This window comes from Podarcis liolepis, assembly GCF_965112155.1.
Source record: "Podarcis liolepis genome assembly, chromosome: 1".
In the NCBI taxonomy this organism is placed as follows: domain Eukaryota; kingdom Metazoa; phylum Chordata; class Lepidosauria; order Squamata; family Lacertidae; genus Podarcis; species Podarcis liolepis.
In genome coordinates, this window is record NC_139554.1 from 120,734,373 (window position 1) to 120,752,788 (window position 18,416).

The 18,416-nt window shown below is 47.7% G+C and overlaps 1 protein-coding gene across 10 annotated transcripts in view; it reads left to right on the forward strand.

Moving 5' to 3' along the window:
- Nucleotides 1–18,416, forward strand: part of MYO1B (myosin IB) — a 142,050-nt gene that overhangs the window by 24,717 nt on the left and 98,917 nt on the right. For all 10 annotated transcript variants that reach the window (XR_014517631.1, XR_014517632.1, XM_083467662.1 and 7 more), the window contains one exon: nt 12,569–12,713. Coding sequence is in view for 8 of the 10 variants with exons in the window: in XM_083467662.1 (XP_083323788.1) it covers nt 12,579–12,713 (135 nt within the window). In the remaining 2 variants the exon portion in view is untranslated. The remainder of the gene's footprint in view (nt 1–12,568; nt 12,714–18,416) is intronic.

The window sequence follows — 18,416 nt, forward strand, 5'->3', positions numbered from 1 at the left end:
CCTACGGGACCGCCTCTCCCGATATGCCCCACGGAGAGCCTCAAGGTCCATAAACAGCAACACCCTAGTGGTCCCGGGCCCTAAGGAACTTAGATTAGCTTCAACCAGAGCCAGGGCCTTTTCAACTCTGGCTCTGGCCTGGTGGAACGCTCTGCCTCATGAGACCAGGGCCCTGCAGGATCTGATTTCTTTCCGCAGGGCCTGTAAGACAGAGTTGTTCCACCTGGCCTTTGGCTTGGAGCCAATTTGATTCCCTCCCCCTCTTTCTTTTTTTCTTTTTCCTTTCTCCTCCTGTGAAAGGCTGCATTTTAATATTTTAATGTTTCAATATTTTAATGTTATATTTTAATCATGTTTTTAAGTTGTATTCATTCAACTTGTTTTTATTATTGCTTGTTAGCCGCCTTGAGCCTGGCCTTGGCTGGGGAGGGCGGGGTATAAATAAAAATTATTATTATTATTATTATTACACTGGTAGGAAATCTAAACTATGTGTCATCCTAGGAAGAAAAAGGATAACTTGTTATAGATTCTAGAAATAAAAAAGGATCAACAATGCTGGAGAAAAAACTTATGCTCCAAAATGTTGCCACCTGATCATATACAGCATTTTTGTTGTGGTCTTAGGGTCAGGGTCCCTGCCATTACTGTATTATGCTCATGTCATAGAGCCTTATGAGTGCATCCACCAGGGAGGCGGTAAAATGCTACCCCCGACCGTTCTGCCACTACCCTGCTTATAAGCCTCTACTCTAGTAGGTTTCAGGGACACCCACAGCCTGCAGGCTATCATCTTGAGAAGCTTTTAGCAAACTGGAAGGCAAGGACAGCCTACTATCACCAATTTCCCATTTGTCCAAACTTTGCCCTTGTTTCTGGAGCAGTCCAGCTCATTGAAGATAAACTGTAGTGACTTACACAACCAGCCACCCTCTAGCATTCCACTACAATATAATTTATTTGTACAATAATGAATAAGGAAGGTGGTGGGAGAGAGGTACCGTATTTTTCGCACCATAGGGCGCACCGGACCATAGGGCGCACCCAGTTTTTAGGGGGGGAATTCAAGAAAAAAAACTTTCCCCCCCCCCGCAGCCCCAAAGAGCAGCGTACAGGCTGCACACAACCTCTCCCTGCCGGAGGGGTTGCGTGCAGCTATGGATCAAGCCAAGGCAGCAAGCGGGATGGATCCCGCTCGCTGTTTTGGCTTCCCCTAGCCCCGTGCAGCCTCTCCCTCCCGGGAGAGGCTGCGTGGGGCTAAAGAATCCATAGCCCCGTGCAGCCTCTACTTGGCAGAGGGGTTGCGCGCAGCTATGGAGGAAGCCAAGGCAGCGAGCGGGATGGATCCCGCTCGCTGTTTTGGCTTCCCCTTTAGCCCCGTGCAGCCTCTCCTTGGCGGAGGGGCTGCACAGGGCTTTCCTGGCTTTCCTGGGAGGCGGGGGGATTCCCCCACCTCCCGCAAAACCGGCAGAAGCCGCGCGCCTTTTAAAAGGGCTGCACGGCTTCTCCTGGCTTTCCTGGGAGGCGGGGGGATTCCCGCTGTCTCCCGAGTTTGCGGGGCTGGCGACGGTGAGGAGCAGGCTTCTCCCCCTGCCAGCCTTCTAGCCAAGTCGGGGGACAGCGGCAAAGGCGCGCTGCGCCCCTGCCACTGTCCCCCGAGTTTGCGGGGCTGGCGACGGGGAGGAGCAGGCTTCTCCCCCCGCCAGCCTTCTAGCCAAGTCGGGGGACAGCGGCAAAGGCGCGCTGCGCCCCTGCCGCTGTCTCCCGAGTTTGCGGGGCTGGCGACGGGGAGGAGCAGGCTTCTCCCCCCGCCAGCCTTCTAGCCAAGTCGGGGGACAGCGGCAAAGGCGCGCTGCGCCCCTGCCGCTGTCCCCCGAGTTTGCGGGGCTGGCGACGGGGAGGAGCAGGCTTCTCCCCCCGCCAGCCTTCTAGCCAAGTCGGGGGACAGCGGCAAAGGCGCGCTGCGCCTCTCCCGCTGTCTCCCGAGTTTGCGGGGCTGGCGACGGTGAGGAGCAGGCTTCTCCCCCTGCCAGCCTTCTAGCCAAGTCGGGGGACAGCGGCAAAGGCGCGCTGCGCCTCTCCCGCTGTCCACCGAGTTTGCGGGGCTGGCGACGGGGAGGAGCAGGCTTCTCCCCCCGCCAGCCTTCTAGCCAAGTCGGGGGACAGCGGCAAAGGCGCGCTGCGCCCCTGCCGCTGTCCCCCGAGTTTGCGGGGCTGGCGACGGGGAGGAGCAGGCTTCTCCCCCCGCCAGCCTTCTAGCCAAGTCGGGGGACAGCGGCAAAGGCGCGCTGTGCCCCTGCCGCTGTCCCCCGAGTTTGCGGGGCTGGCGGCGGTGAGGAGCAGGCTTCTCCCCCCGCCAGCCTTCTAGCCAAGTCGGGGGACAGCGGCAAAGGCGCGCTGCGCCTCTCCCGCTGTCCCCCGACTTTGCGGGGCTGGCGACGGGGAGGAGCAGGCTTCTCCCCCCGCCAGCCTTCTAGCCAAGTCGGGGGACAGCGGCAAAGGCGCGCTGCGCCTCTCCCGCTGTCTCCCGAGTTTGCGGGGCTGGCGACGGGGAGGAGCAGGCTTCTCCCCCCGCCAGCCTTCTAGCCAAGTCGGGGGACAGCGGCAAAGGCGCGCTGCGCCCCTGCCGCTGTCTCCTGAGTTTGCGGGGCTGGCGACGGGGAGGAGCAGGCTTCTCCCCCCGCCAGCCTTCTAGCCAAGTCGGGGGACAGCGGCAAAGGCGCGCTGTGCCCCTGCCGCTGTCCCCCGAGTTTGCGGGGCTGGCGGCGGTGAGGAGCAGGCTTCTCCCCCCGCCAGCCTTCTAGCCAAGTCGGGGGACAGCGGCAAAGGCGCGCTGCGCCTCTCCCGCTGTCCCCCGAGTTTGCGGGGCTGGCGACGGGGAGGAGCAGGCTTCTCCCCCCGCCAGCCTTCTAACCAAGTCGGGGGACAGCGGGAATGGCGCGCTGCGCCTCTCCCGCTGTCCCCCAGCTTGTGGGGCTGGCGGTGGGGCTCTCCTGAAGCCTGGAGAGCGAGAGGGGTCGGTGCGCACCGACCCCCCTCGCTCTCCAGGCTTCAGCGAAAGCCTGCATTCGCACCATAGGACGCACACACATTTCCCCTTCATTTTTGGAGGGGAAAAAGTGCGTCCTATAGTGCGAAAAATACGGTAAGTAGAGTGCAAGATTTTTTTTAAAAAAAAAAACCTAAAAAACAACAAGAAACTTAACAGCTAGGAGCCAACCTAGCAGTTCGAAAGCACCCCCGGGTGCAAGGAGATAAATAGGGACCGCTTACTAGCGGGAAGGTAAACGGCGTTTCCGTGTGCTGCGCTGGCTCGCCAGAGCAGCTTCGTCACGCTGGCCACGTGACCAGGAAGTGTCTTCGGACAGCGCTGGCTCCCGGCCTCTAGAGTGAGATGAGCGCACAACCCTAGAGTCTGTCAAGACTGGCCCGTACCGGCAGGGGTACTGTCAGGGGCTCAGGAACAGAGGCACAGGGGAGGGAGGAAATGGAGAGCGAAGGGGAAGAATCTGAGGGCAGCGTAGGGGAGTATGACAGTGACCCGAGAGATTCCATGAGCTTCTCCAGCGAATCGGAAGATTCCCAGAAGGAGGCGCCGATGGTCAGGGCAAGGGGGGTCCCAGTGGGGACGCACCAGAAACAAGGGGCCAGCGGGGACTCCCAAAGCAGCAGCGGGAGATCAGGACCAGCTTCCCCACCAGAGCGTAGTGGGGGGGAAGAGTCCCATGTGTCAGGGCCAGCGTCTCCTCCAGCAGGGAGAGAAGATGAGTCAGGGCTGACCACGCCTCTATCGGAGAGTGGGGGAACGGAGGGGAGGTCAGGTCCAGCTAGCCCCCCCGAAGGGGGAAGCAGTGACAGGAGCAGTGTAACGGTCAGGAGGAAGGTTGCCAGCTGGGCGCGCGCGCCAAGTTCGAATGTACAGGCGTGTGGGACAGCAGAAAACCCGGATTGGGAACCAGGTCCTAAGGCCCGCCGGAGGCAGGGGGAAGACTCAGGGGACTCAGCGTCAGAAGAGTCTAGGAAGGGCAAGACCCCAGCAGACAGGCGGAGCCAGAGGAGGAAAGAGCAAAGGAAGAGGTGGAGCAAGGCCAGAGTCTTAAACTGGTGTCTGGGGGGAGGAGATTCAGACGGAGCTTCAGCGGTCTAGAGTTTCAGACGTAGAGCTGCGTGCTGCGGCTGTGAAAGCTAAACTGAACTTCAATAAAGACTTTTGTATATAACAACGAACCGGCGTTGGTCCTTTGTCAGCTGGGACCTCGGGCAGCTCTGACAGGTACCTTTACCTTTAGCCAACCCAGAGGAAGCAGCAGGGTTCAGCTTACATGCCTGGAGTATGCATGGTTCTTCACGGCTGTTTTGCTGATGGCAAACACTAGATCAGACTTCTGAGTGATAGGGGATGTGGAAATGCTCTGGAAAATGTGAGGTGACATTTCCTTCGATGCAGTCCTGTCTAACTGCCCTGCAAACAAACCAGAATAAAGCCAGTTAAATAGCCAACATTGTCTTACCTCTCTGTAAACAAATCAGGATCATAGATCATAGAATCCTACACTCACACAGTAAAGTTGGAAAGTACCCCAAGGGCCATCGAGTAGTTCAACCCCTTGCAAGGCAAAAATCTTGCCCAACATGGGGCTCAGACCCACAACATTCAGGTTAAGAACCTCATGCTCTGCTGACTGAGCCATCCTTTCTGCATATTGAGGATGAATTCTCAATAAACGGTTTGTCTGAAAGTGCCCGCAGAAGCCAGTCCCAATATGTTCAATGGGACTTACTTCCTAAATAGTTGGTTTTAGGATTGCAGATTAAATTGAGCTTGCTTGCCACCTGAGCAGAGTAGCTAAGCATAACTGTTATGTCGTTTTTGTTCTTCTATTGTTGCCTTTTATTCGTTTAGAACTGCTTTGGAAACAAGTTAATTGTGGAATCGTATAAAAATAAACATGATGGATATCTAAAAGTGGCCTTTCTGAAAGCGATTTCACAAGGTACAAATCCAGAAGAAACATATAAAAACCTGGTTTGGAGGCTTGCTCGTTCTTCCGGCACTTGTGGTTTGCGATACTGAATGCAGCAGATCTATTTTTGATAGCTCAGTGCTTCTTTGACATCAGCAAAAGCGAAACAAAACAAAACCCATGCAAACAAGACGCATAGAGCAAAAATATTTTGTCTTTGGCCCAGACAAACGTGATGTAGGGGAACAGTGCTTTCCAATTTCACATTTACTTATTATAGATTTATTGCAACAAGTGTGAATTACTGCCTATTCCAGCACAGGCTGATTTGTTTGCTCAGGAGCTTGGGGGTGTGACAGCGCCATCGGCTTGGAAGCATTTCAAACATGTTAGAAAGACGAGTTCTAGCTTTCTATGGTGGTACATTATTGTGGAGCTGTTATCTTGCAAGCAACCCTGGAAACATTTTACATTGAAGGCTGGGATGTACGCTTATGAGATAACTTGAGGCACTTGTTTGGCTTGTTGTCCTAGTAAAAAAAAAAATCTGCTGAAAATTTTGGTTGGCATCTTTTGTTTATCTATCATTAAAGATTCCATAACTTCCCTTCCCTCTTGGCCATAGCTTGCACTGCTTGCATGACTGGTTGACTCAAGTTGGTCTGCTGAATTTGGAAACTTTGCGCTACCTGGCAGAGGCCTAAAAATACATTCTGTCAAGGAGCAAATTACTGGAGATCCTCTTAAGATCACCCTGAAGATAACAGAAATTTGTTAAAAAAATCGTATTCCACGGCAAATAGCATTCCCCCGATAAACTTAATTTTAGGCCAATAATAATAATAATAGAAATAATAATTTATTATTTATACCCCACCCATCTGGCTGAGTTTCCCCAGCCACTCTGGGTGGCTTCCAATCAAGTGTTAAAACAATACAGCATTAAATATAAAAAAGTCCCTAAACAGGGCTGCCTTCAGATGTCTTTTAAAGATAGGATAGCTGCTTATTTCCTTCACATCTGAAGGAAGGGCGTTCCACAGGGCAGGCGCCACTACCAAGAAGGCCCTCTGTCTGGTTCCCTGTAACTTCACTTCTCGCAATGAGGGAACCGCCAGAAGGCCCTCGGCGCTGGATCTCAGTGTCCGGGCTGAACAATGGGGGTGGAGACACTCCTTCAGCTATACAGGACCGAGGCCGTTTAGGGCTTTAAAGGTCAGCACCAACACTTTAAATTGTGCTCGGAAACATACTGGGAGCCAATGCAGATCTCTCAGGACTGGTACTATGTGGTCCCGGCGGCCACTCCCAGTCACCAGTATAGCTGCCGCATTCTGGATTAGTTTCAGCTCCTGGGTCACCTTCAAAGGTAGCCCCATGTAGAGCGCATTGCAGTAGTCCAAGTGGGAGATAACTAGAGCTTGTGAATAACATGCCTTTATTAAAGCTCTAGTTTTTAGACCTTGCTAGACCAGAGGCAGGACGCGGGTGGCGCTGTGGTCTAAACCACAGAGCCTAGGGCTTGACAATGAGAAGGTTCGCGGTTTGAATCCCCGCAACGGGGTGAGCTCCCATTGCTTGGTCCCTGCTCCTGCCAACCTAGCTGTTCGAAAGTACGTCAAAGTGCAAGTAGATAAATAGGTACCACTCTGGCGGGAAGGTAAACAGCATTTCCGTGCGCTGCTCTGGTTCGCCAGAAGCGGCTTAGTCATGTTGGCCACATGAACCAGAAGCTGTATGCGGACAAATGCTGGCTCCCTTGTCCTATAGAGTGAGAGGAGCACCGCAACCCCAGAGTCATCCGCGACTGGACTTAATGGTCAGGGGTACCTTTACCTTTTAGACCAGAGGCTAGTGATACCACATATGCAAATAAATAATTTAAACAAATGTGGGCTGGTGATACATCATAGTATGTATGGAATTTGAATTTCATAATGGAGAGGAAAGTTTAATGTCACGGAGTAAGGGTAGAAGCAAAAAAAGGAACTTGCTCAGTATATTCTGAGAAGTCTGCAATGTTGAAGTGTAATCTGATTTTGAACCACCGTTCTCATTACGTAGCACCAGCTTCTCTCAGTAATGCTAGAATCTTGTTTCAAGCTCTTTTAAGATGCATATTAGTGGACCATTTGCCCAGTCTCTGTATTATGGCATTAGCTGGTGAACAGGTTCTCCCACCTTCCCCAGACACTTTAGGCGACAGAAATGCAGAGGAAGTTGTCAGCTGAGGGGAAATTTTGAGGAATTGAGGGGGAAATTCTGTTCCATCGCTGACCTGTTGAAAACCAAACATTTCCACTTCTCTTATTAAAGAAGACTCAAATGGGAATCTGATCTAGGTCTTTAAGGCAAATTGCTGTTGGCATCCATCTGTTACATACACTTCAGGTTATAGACTCCGCTAACCCAGAAATATTACCTTGGGTTAAGAACTTTGCTTCAGGATGAGAACAGAAATTGTGCAGCGGCAGCAGCAGGAGGCCCCATTAGCTAAAGTGGTGCTTCAGGTTAAGAACAGTTTCAGGTTAAGAACAGACCTCCAGAACGAATTAAGTTCTTAACCCGAGGTACCACTGTAGAATGTGTCCTTTTATTTAAAATGCATCTCTGGGCTATTTGTGGGGCATAGGAATTTGCTCATTTCTCACCCCAAAAAATATAGTCCGGCCCACCACATGGTCTGAGGGACAGTGGGCTGGCCCCCTGCTGAAAGAGATTGCTGACCTCTGTCCTAGATGGATTGTCTTCCCAGGTTGATGGGCCCCATCTGCCCCTCACTTCCCTCTACAGTATGTGCAGAGACTGCCTTCTTGACCATTGAACCCACTATTGGTCACATCCGCTCAATCTGCCAGAGTCTGTCTTTGCATGCAGGGGAAGTCCCTAACTCACAGAGGGTTTGAGACCCATCAGCTGCACTCACCTGGTTTAGCTGGCCAGCCAAAGCCGTTTCTCAGGGTGTGGCTGCTGTCTCATGCTGACAGCTTCTAGGAGCCACAGGTGAGAGCTGAGGCCAGGGTGGGAACCAAAGCTGGACAAACTATCACAGAAGGAGCACGACGTGTCTCCTACCAGAGGTACCCCCCCTCACCTAACACCCCATACAGCCCAAGTAAAATAATGTAGGAATAATAATGGGGAGCATAATATTTTATCGGTAACGTCTGATACCTAAAGGCGTTGTTGATATGCAGCACTTTGCTTGCTGGAAATGGAGTTTGTCTAATGCTGATTTGAAAATCCTTGAGAATGTCCTTTAGTTAATTTCATTTGGCAGAGATTTATGATATTATAGCATATGGCCTAAAATGGGGCCAATTCTCCACCCCTCCCCCGTGTTCTTTGACTTGAATTGAAAGATTTACAGCTTTCTTTCTCCTCAGTCTCAGTCAATCTATATATCTTGAAAGAATGTATTTTTAATACCCTAAATGGCTGAATACATTTTTAGTGCCTGTGTCACTGTGACACCATAAATTAGGACACTGTGCCAGAGGCTATTCATTCAACCTTACGTTTACTCGAAAACATGCCTCACTGTGTTCAGTGGGGCTTACTCCCAGGTAAATATGCATGTGATTGCCATCACAGTTTCTAAATATAATAAGGAAATGGGAAAAAAGGTATTTATGTTAATGATCCTGCCCAGTTTTTGCTTCTGAGGATATTTTGGAGTGGTGACGGTCTTTAAAAATAGAATCTGCTGAGCTCCTTAGTTCCTGATGTTATTATCCTTTTCCTGAATGGATGCTTAATTTGAATAGCACACTGAACTGTTTCCTTGTGCATTCTTAATTTATTTGTTAAAAATGGAGACTTCTCATATTGTTTTTGGAGTTCAATGTGGAATATATTTATGATCTTATTAAACAATTTGAAAGGGTGCTGACAAAGCAGCTGCAGAAAACTTATTGTGTACATGTTTAAGATTGTTGAACACTGGGTATTGCTTAATGATGAGTGTTTTATTAGTATGCCTGTTCATTTTAGCCACTGATCTATGTTAACTTTAGGAGGATATTGGTGACAGTAACTAACCTACTAATAATTTCTCTTACATCGTTGATTAAGAGTGTATAGGTTGAGCATCATCATCATTTCCACTTGGTGGGAATGACTAGTTTTTGTCACTAAAATCTAATGTAGTTTTGATTTTGGAGTACAGTATACGCTTGCAAGTATTAATAAAAGATATCATTAGATCATCCATGCTAGAGAAACAAACCTTTTTTCACACACACACCCCTTTTAAACAGTGTTTGTCCTATAAATGTTGGGTGTGTGGGTGTCATGCGGACTTGAATACAGAGCTTTTCGCTACAATTGACTTTGCACAGTGTTTATGGGCAAGACCTCAAAGCAACCTACCTAATTTATTTAGATAGATTTAGACAGGCTTGTCAAGGATAAAGCTAACCATGGTTGCTGTATACTAGTTCCAAGATCAGAGGAGGATGCTACTAGGTGCTTTTGGGCTTCCTCCAAGTCACCTGTGTTATGTACTGAAGTTCTCACCCTGGGCCAGCAGGGGGATACTGTAGATAGTTATGCAAATAAGGGATCGAAAGTGAAGTTCAGTGATTGGATAGTTTTAGAAAATTGTTACAGTTACGTTGTTCAGGAGCTCTATATAAGCAGGCTGACTGAACCCTTCAGTTCAGTTCTGTTCTGGCCTGTGAATAAACAAGAGCTGTTTGAAGAATCGCTGTGTCGTCTGATATGTTCACCCACAACTTAACAACCTGGTTAGCTGATCCAAGAGTTTTTGATCCAGCAGGGGTGCTCTTGTGTTCTCCTTGCTTAATCTTGCTGTAGGTAGATCTTTTCGATTTGGCAGTTTGACCCAGAACTAATGCGGCTGCGTAAGCTGTGCTGCTGTTTCGGTTTGGAACACTTTAAATGTCACTTTAGATCAGAACTGTTTCTTGGTTTCGTCTTGTTGGAATAGGAGGCTTATTGGTTTGGCTTTGTCCACACTTGAAATTCCACAGCGGTGATGCATTTTAGTATGGTAGGTAGCTTGTAATTTAGAGTGGTAAAAAACCGAGACTCTGCTTCAGACTGAAAAAATTTAGCCACAAATGACCTTATTAGGATTTGTATTGCTCAGGAAAGCATGCTCTGAGAAGTGCAGATCCAATGCAAACAAATTTCAATTATAAACTTAAAGTCAGAAGTTGTTGTTTGGGTGATTCTGACATGGAAAAGTTTGACACTTCGGGTTCTGAAGGTGATCTGCATGAAGTCTAGAGGCAGTTGATGCAGAATGGGTGTGAGGTTTTAGAATCTCTTGCGCAAAGAATGGGGATGTACTGTATTTTTCCATGTATAAGATGACCTTTTTTCCTGAATTTTTTTGTGATAAATTGAGGGGCACCTTATACACGGGTTATAAGCAGTGCTGAGCCGGGCGCCAGGCACGCCAAGCTCCAGCTGAAGCCCTGCAATGCGCCCGTCACGGTGGCCATAGCGCGGCCCAGACCTGCCGCCTGCCCGCCCACCGCCCTATCTGTTAAGTTGTGGGTGAACATATCAGACGACACAGCGATTCTTCAAACAGCTCTTGTTTATTCACAGGTCAGAACAGAACTGAGCTGAAGGGTTCAGTCAGCCTGCTTATATAGAGCTCCAGTACAATGTAACTGTAACAATTTTCTAAAACTATCCAATCACTGAACGTCACTTTCGATCCCTTATTTGCATAACTATCTACAGTATCCCCCTGCTGGCCCAGGGTGAGAACTTCAGTCCATAACACTCTCCATCCATGGCCATGCTGTGTTTACCTCAGCGGCAGGCAGCGAGGCTTCGGATTGGCTGCAGGAACTTCCTGCAGCCATTCTGAAGCTGCGTCAGCGTCGCTGCCCGCCCAGAAGCCATGCCAGCGTTGCGGAAGTCAGTCCCCGTGCAGTGAGGCGTACGCAGTGCGCAGGGACTTACTGAGCTGGCGGCAGGCTGGATTTACGAGCCTGGAGGGCCGCATCTGGCCCCCAGGCCTTAGTTTGCTGACCCCTGTTCTATGCAGTTACGTTTTCCTTTTGCTTGGTTTTCTTCTTCCAGACCAAATGCCTTTATTTCCTTTTTACAAAGAACGCAGCAAGGCTTTCAATCAAGCCTACGTAAGGCAGTGGGATCCTTTGGGATCCTTCTAGTCTTTTCTGATGAGTTTTGTTCCATGCCGGACCCTCCCAGTTCAGTGCTAATACCAGGCTTATTAACCACCTGCAGTCGATTAAATAGCCGGGCTGCCCATTAACCCCTTCAGTACATGTTCACTAAAGCCAAACTGTTTCCTTTTGTTTGGAAGCCATGGATGTGTCTAATTACAGCTTTTTGGAAACATGTGAATTAAAGGGACTCTTTCTATGTAGATAGTGTGGAGATAAACACAAGGCTGCGACCTTACAGTGTGCATTCAATTTTCCTGTACCTTCAGTTAGCTTTGCAGATGGAATAATTCTCATGGAGGTACCTCTCTGGCAAGATAAGCTGCCATGACCATAATTCTACCATGTACATGTTTTAATTAAGGTACAGAGGCCCTGCTTCTTAATGGTTGGTCACCCCAGTGCTGTGATACCCTGGTTGCTTTTGAGATGTAGCCACAATAATTCTTACAAGGCAGTAAGTCTGCTTGTTTTAGCTGTAAATTTGCAACTTGATTCTTTAGGATGGTTATGATTTTGTCATGGCTAATAATAGTTTAATTATTTGTATCCCACCCATCTGACTGGGCTGCCTCAGCCACTCTGAGCAGCTTCTAGCATATATTAAAAACATTATAAAACATTAAAAACCTTCCCTATACAGTGGTACCTCTGGTTACGAACGCGTCTGGTTACGAATGCTTCAAGTTACGAGCTCCACTACCCCGGAAGTAGCTGCTCCTGGTTTCAGAACTTTGCCCCAGGATGCGAACGGAAATCGTGCATCGGAGGCACGTGGGAGGCCCCATTAGCGAAAGCGCGCCTCAGGATAAGAATGGTTTCCGCTTAAGAACAGACCTCTGGAACGAATTAAGTTCTTAACCAGAGGTACCACTGCACAACACTGCCTTCAGATGTCTTCTAAATGTCAGATAGTTGTTTATTTCTTTGACATCAGATGGGAGGGTGTTCAACAGGGCGGGCGCTACTACCGAGAAGGCCCTCTGCCTGGTTCCCTGCAGCCTCACTTCTCGCAGGGAGGGAACTGCTAGAAGGCCCTCGGAGCTGGACCTCAGTGTCTGGGGTGAACTACTGGGGTGTAGATGCTCCTTCCAGTATACAGGGCCGAAGCCATTTAGGGCTAGAAAAGTTACAGAACCGCACTGCAAGGAGACCTGAGTTCTCGGCGCCTTCTACCTTCCTTGAATGGTTTTTTCATAGTTGCGATATAGCAAAAGCAAACAGTGGAAACAGTTGTTTTCTGACCTTGAAGGCAATGCTCTCGAGTGCTTCTGCTCAGTTTCTTTTGATTACGCTGCCTGCTGTGAGCAATTTTTCCAAAATACCCCTTCCCCCCCCTCCTGTGTTGCTATGTGCTTGAACGTCATTTGAGGTACTTTGTACTTGTGTTTTATGTTAAAGTTTAATCTCCTTGCTTTTGGTTTCTGCCTGCAGTAAGGAGAAAATGGCAAAGATGGAGGTGAAGACATCTCTTTTGGACAACATGATCGGAGTTGGGGATATGGTGCTTCTCGAGCCGCTCACGGAGGAATCCTTTATCGATAATCTCAAACAGCGTTTTGATCACAGTGAGATATATGTAAGTATGTTGTAACCTTACTCTATAATGGAGCTTGTAAAGAAAGCCTCACCCAGGATCTCAATACCTTAAGGCAGTCATTTTCAACCTGTGGGTCCCCTGATGTTGTTGGACTACAACTCCCATCACCCCTGAGCTCTTGCCTTGCTAGCTAGGGGTGATGGGAGTTGTAGTTCAACAACATCTGGGGACCCACAGGTTGAGAAAGGCTGCCTTAAGGACTGCCTCCATACAACCTGACCCAGATCATCTGAGACCCTTCTTTGTGTCCCCCCCCCTCTCCAAGAGGTTTGGAGGGTGACAACACAAGAATGGACCTTTTCTGTGGTGACTCCCCGTTTGTGGAATGCTCTCTCCAGAGAGGCTTGCCTGGTGCCATCATTGTATGTCTTTAAGCACCAGGCAAAAACATTCCTGTTTACTCATGCCTTTGGCCATTAAACAATCTATGGCCTTTAAAATGTGGGAGCTCCCAGCTCCTGCCAACCTAGCAGTTCAAAAGCACGTCAAAGTGCAAGTAGATAAAGGTGGGAAGGTAAACGACATTTCCGTGCGCTGCTCTGGTTTCGCCAGAAGCGGCTTAGTCATGCTGGCCACATGACCTGGAAAAACTGTCTGCGGACAAATGCCGGCTCCCTCAGCCAGTAAAGCGAGATGAACGCCGCAACCCCAGAGTTGTTTGCGACTGGACTTAACTGTCAGGGGTCCCTTTACCTTTACTGTTATTATGATTTTTTTCTGTGATTTTTTATTGTCTTTTATTATGATGCTATGTAAATTATGCTTTTAATGCTGTACACTACCCTGGGATCTTCGGATAAATTGTGGTATATAAACTGAATTATAGATAAATAGATAGATGATAGATAGATAGAAATATGGGATCGTTCCATGCATTTAGGTACAGGGATTCAAAATTGTATTTAGACACAGAATTGGTTGCGACCAAAACAGACAAATAAACACATAGAAAATCAGGGTATGCAATGAAGATGTGAATAACATTAATGGAATGCAATGGTATCGTTCTCATTGATACCTATGCATCAAACCAATGTGACAAACAATAACTAAACACCAAACATGTTTCGACTCCCATGAGCTCTGCCTTACTAGTCAGGAAATCTGTTGCACAATTTGTCACCCAAAATTAGCCACTTGCCTGATAGTTGACACTCTGAGCTGACCAATCAAATACATAAGGCTGCAAATACCCACTCGGTGAACATGAAACAATGGTGTTTTTCCACACAGGCCCAGTCATATATGTTTTAGGAACATTTCCAGATCTTAGGTTTTAGATGTCAGCTATCCACCATGTGTTCTACATGGATTTAAAATGCTTACGGTATTTTTTTAAAAATGATAAATATTTTGAAATGTTGTATGCATAACAGTGGACAAATAAACCCATTCAGCTGATAACATGGTAATCCTGAAGCTATGTCATTTTAAGGTGATGAATTGCAATATTCACTTGCCTGTTTTATTAAAAATAAATAAATGCTGGGAACTGAATTTTGTTGTTGGGTCTTCTGGAATGTTTCATAACAACATAAAACCATCATTGCATTAAGACTTTATTAAGCAGGTGGGGGGGGGGAAGAAGTGGTGCTGGGAGGGAGTTTAAAGCATATGGAGCAACAGAGGAGAAGGGGTGGAGTTGTTTGACAGCAGGAAACCCTGGAGTGGCTCAGGGTGGTAGAGTTGGAGGAGGAGAGGCAACTTTCAAGGCAGGGTTATCTTGGGGGTGGAAAGGTAACAAAAAGTTTGGTCAAGGCCACTTTTAAAAGTAAATGCATGTATTTTGTAACTGGGAAACTTGCCTAGGGGTCAACAGGTGGCCTTGATTCCTGAAAGTGAATTGCATAATAATACACCTTGCTTTTCCTTTCCTTTTGAACTCATTCTGGAGTTTGCTTGGTGGACTCCTCTGTTGACAAGACTCTTGATTTATGCACATGAGATTTCCCTCCTCTGAGCAGATTTTTCCCCAAAAGCTTTTTGTGTGTATAAACTGCTACTGTTTAGGACCTCAAAAAAGAGAAAGGATCGCAGTGTTGGTCTGTCTTCAAAGGGCATTCTTCCCTTTTGATAAGGAGAGTATTCTGTGACTCAGAATTGCTTTAGGCTTTTCGACTGCTCAGCCGCTTGCATAGACTCAGCCAACAGGCTTTGCCAAAGTGAGAGGCGCAGGCTAGTTTAGAATGGTGATCTGTGCCAGGTGTATAGCTATAAAGGTTTAGAGGTTGGGTGCAAGGCCACAAGGATGTATGCTCCCCATGCCACCCCAGTGAACTCCCCTTGTCTCACTCAGCTTCCATTTCAGAATAAATGTGAAAGCATTGCTAACCAGAGTTCGAAATGAAACTATAATAATATTAATTTATTATTTGTACCCCACCCATCTGACTGGGTTGCTGCAGACACTCTGGGTGGCTTCCAACATATGTAAAAACATAACAAAACATTAAGCATTAAAAGGCTTCCCTATACAGGGCTGTCTTCAGAGGTCTTCTAAAGCAGTGGCGTAGCATGGGTTGTCAGCACCCGGGGCAAGGCAAGTAATTTGCGCCCCCTAACCCGTGGATTTGCGCCCCCTAACCCCCAGATGTTGCGCCCGGTGCGGCCGGCCCCCCTGCACCCCCCACGCTACGCCACTGTTCTAAAGGATATGTAATTGCTCATCTGCTTGACATCTGATTGGAGGGTGCCACTACTGAGAAGGCCCTCTGCTTGGTTCCCTGTAGCTTCACATTTTGCAGTGAGGGAACTGCCAGAAGGCCCTCGGTGCTGGATCTCAGGGTCCAGGCTGAAAGATGGGAGTGGAGACTCTCCCTCAGGTATAAAGGGTATTTAGGGCTTTCAAGGTCAGCACCAACACTTTGAATTGTGCTCTGAAACAAACTGAGAGCCCATGTACAGTATATCTTTCAGGACCAGTGTTATATGGTCCTGGTGGCCGTTCCCAGTCACCAGTCTAGCTGCTGCATTCTGGTTTAGTTGTCGTTTCTGGTCACCTTCTAAGGTAGCTTCATGTAGACTGCATTGCAGTAGTCCAAGTGGGAGATAACCAGGGCATGTACCAATCTAGCAAGACAGTGCGCAGGCAGGTAGGGTCTCAGCTGGTGTACCAGATGAAACTGGTGGACAGCCGCCCTGGATGCAGAATTACACTTGTTTACCTGCCAGTTCTACCATGCCTCTTCTCCTTTCTCTCTCACCCTCTGCTTTATTGCTTAAAAGAGATTTATTTAGGACTATTAGCTAATTTTCATTTTGCTGTTACAGTATCGTTCTTAAGGGCTGGCAGGGACCTGCTTATAAACAAGGTTGTTTAAAGAAAAGAAAAAGGAAAGCAGGATTTCACATGCTCCAGGCTACAGAAAGCCTCATGGGGATTGTCTCTTCATATCAAGGGCATGTGAGAGCCTGCTTCACTTAGATTTATTTTTTAAAAACCTAGCAAGCACTGTGTAATGGTCCAGACCTCTGTTACTTTTCTGCTTTTGTCTTGGGATTCTCAGTATCTGTGCTGAAAGCTAGCCAGATCAGGGTTTTAGACACAGGTAGGCAGCCGTGTTGGTCTGCCGTAGTCGAAACAAAATTAAAAAATTCCTTCCAGTATCACCTTAGAGACCAGCTAAGTTTGTTATTGGTATGAGCTTTCGTGTGCATTCAGATACACGAAAGCTCACACCAGTAACAAACTTAGTTGGTCTCCAAGGTGCTACTAGAAGGATTTTTTTTATTTTGTTTTGAGATCAGGCTTGCGAAGTTTAAGAAAAGCAAAGTGTGTGTATGTCTGTTCATTAAGTAATATAGCCCTGCATTTGTCTGTCAGAGATAAAATGGGATCAATTTTTTTCTTTAAAAGTTCACAAAAGCTATAGACTTTGGTTATCTATTGCCACCCTCGACGTTCAGATGTAGAACTTAGTTTTAGTGTCACCTCACAACATTTTGGTTCCACTTCACACATTTTAGGTTGGCGGTTCGAATCCCCGCGACGGGGTGAGCTCCCGTTGCTTGGTCCCTGCTCCTGCCAACCTAGCAGTTCGAAAGCATGAAGTGCAAGTAGATAAATAGGAACTGCTCTGGTGGGAAGGTAAACGGCGTTTCCATGTGCTGCTCTGGTTCACCAGAAGTGGCTTAGTCATGGTGGCCAATAAAGCAAGATGAGCGCCGCAACCCCAGAGTCGTCCGCGACTGGACCTAATGGTCAGGGGTCCCTTTACCTCTCAAGTTGCATAGCTAAAGATGCTTCATTTGAATGTAGCAAATGCATCTCAGAGGACTGGGATTGGCTGAAGCTCCAGACTGATTGACACTTGCAGCATGTGAAATTTATTATTATTTATATCCCCGCCCATCCTCCCAAATGGCCCTTAAGGTGGATTTGACTGTTAAACCTACTGCCTTGAACAACTTTCAGGTATGGAGGTGAGATGCCTGGTTTTGCTTGTTAGTTTCTACTCTTTCTTTTTGACTCTGTTCTTTCTGGATAGCCAGGTGGTTGTCAAACGTACGAGGGGGGAAATGATGACCTGCTACCACGGCGAAATTAGTTGCAGTGTTTGCTTTGGTGCAATTTACTTAGAAACATTTGCCTTCCGGGTGGTAATGCCTATTAACTTAAAACAGAGCTGTTTGGTCTGGTGTCAGATTAAAAAAGACTTTCAAGCAAGTATGAAAATCCTAGTCATCATATCTTGGCCAAAAAAGAGAAATGATGGGGGCAGCCAACATATCTGATTATTTTCACTTAAAACAATTGGTAGGACCAATGAGATTGAAGCAAACACTTGCTTCTTAGATAGGCCTTTGATTGTTAGTGTAAAGAAGGTAGCTTTTTCACTGAGGCACCAGGTCATGTTCTTGCTGCTCTGTTGCTTTTTTTTATTTTCCAAGTAATGCTAAGAATGTCGTTTGTGCTCCCAATCGTTCTATCGCTATGTAAATTTTGCTGCCCTCGCTGCTTTCCCTCCTTACTGAACCTGTTTCCCCGCCCTCTGGAGCATGTTGTACCGCTTGTTAAATGTGCTCTGCTTAATTGTAAAGCAAACCTCAGCCCTGAAGCCTCACATCCTGAAATCTGAAACTTTGCTTGGCGTGACGGATCAAGGAAGGCAAAGACTGCTGTTGGATTTGCAAGAATTTTGAACCTGATACATAGCTAAATGCGCAGAGGGATCCGTGGTGGTTCTGTTCTAGTGAGAGAGCATTCAAGTACAGACACAAACTCTTGCCTTCCTCAAGGTGCAAGGTTTCCCTTTTCTAAAGTGCTTTGTGCATGTGGGGCTGTGGATACGGGGCACGGTTCTTTAGTGAATATAAGGCAGTGAGAAAAGCTACAGAGAAATCAAGTGTATATTCAAAGGTATATGCTAGCCACTCTTCTTCCCCTCTCCCTCACCCACAATCAGGCTGCTTTTCAGGCTCTCCAGGGCTTTAAAATGCAATTTAGGGGGAAGGGGTTGTCATGTGAGATGCTGAAAATGTACTCTTTTAAAGCGAAGGAACTTCAAAGGGAGACGGCTGAAATACACCAGGAATTTCAAGGCTATCATAATTGCGGGTCGAACCGAGACAAAGAATTTTCCACACATTTTATGCGATAGGTGACCTACCAACATTACTGGGTAATGAGAAATGATGACCATGCTTTTCTGCATTTCATTTGCTCCATACCTCACGTCTCAC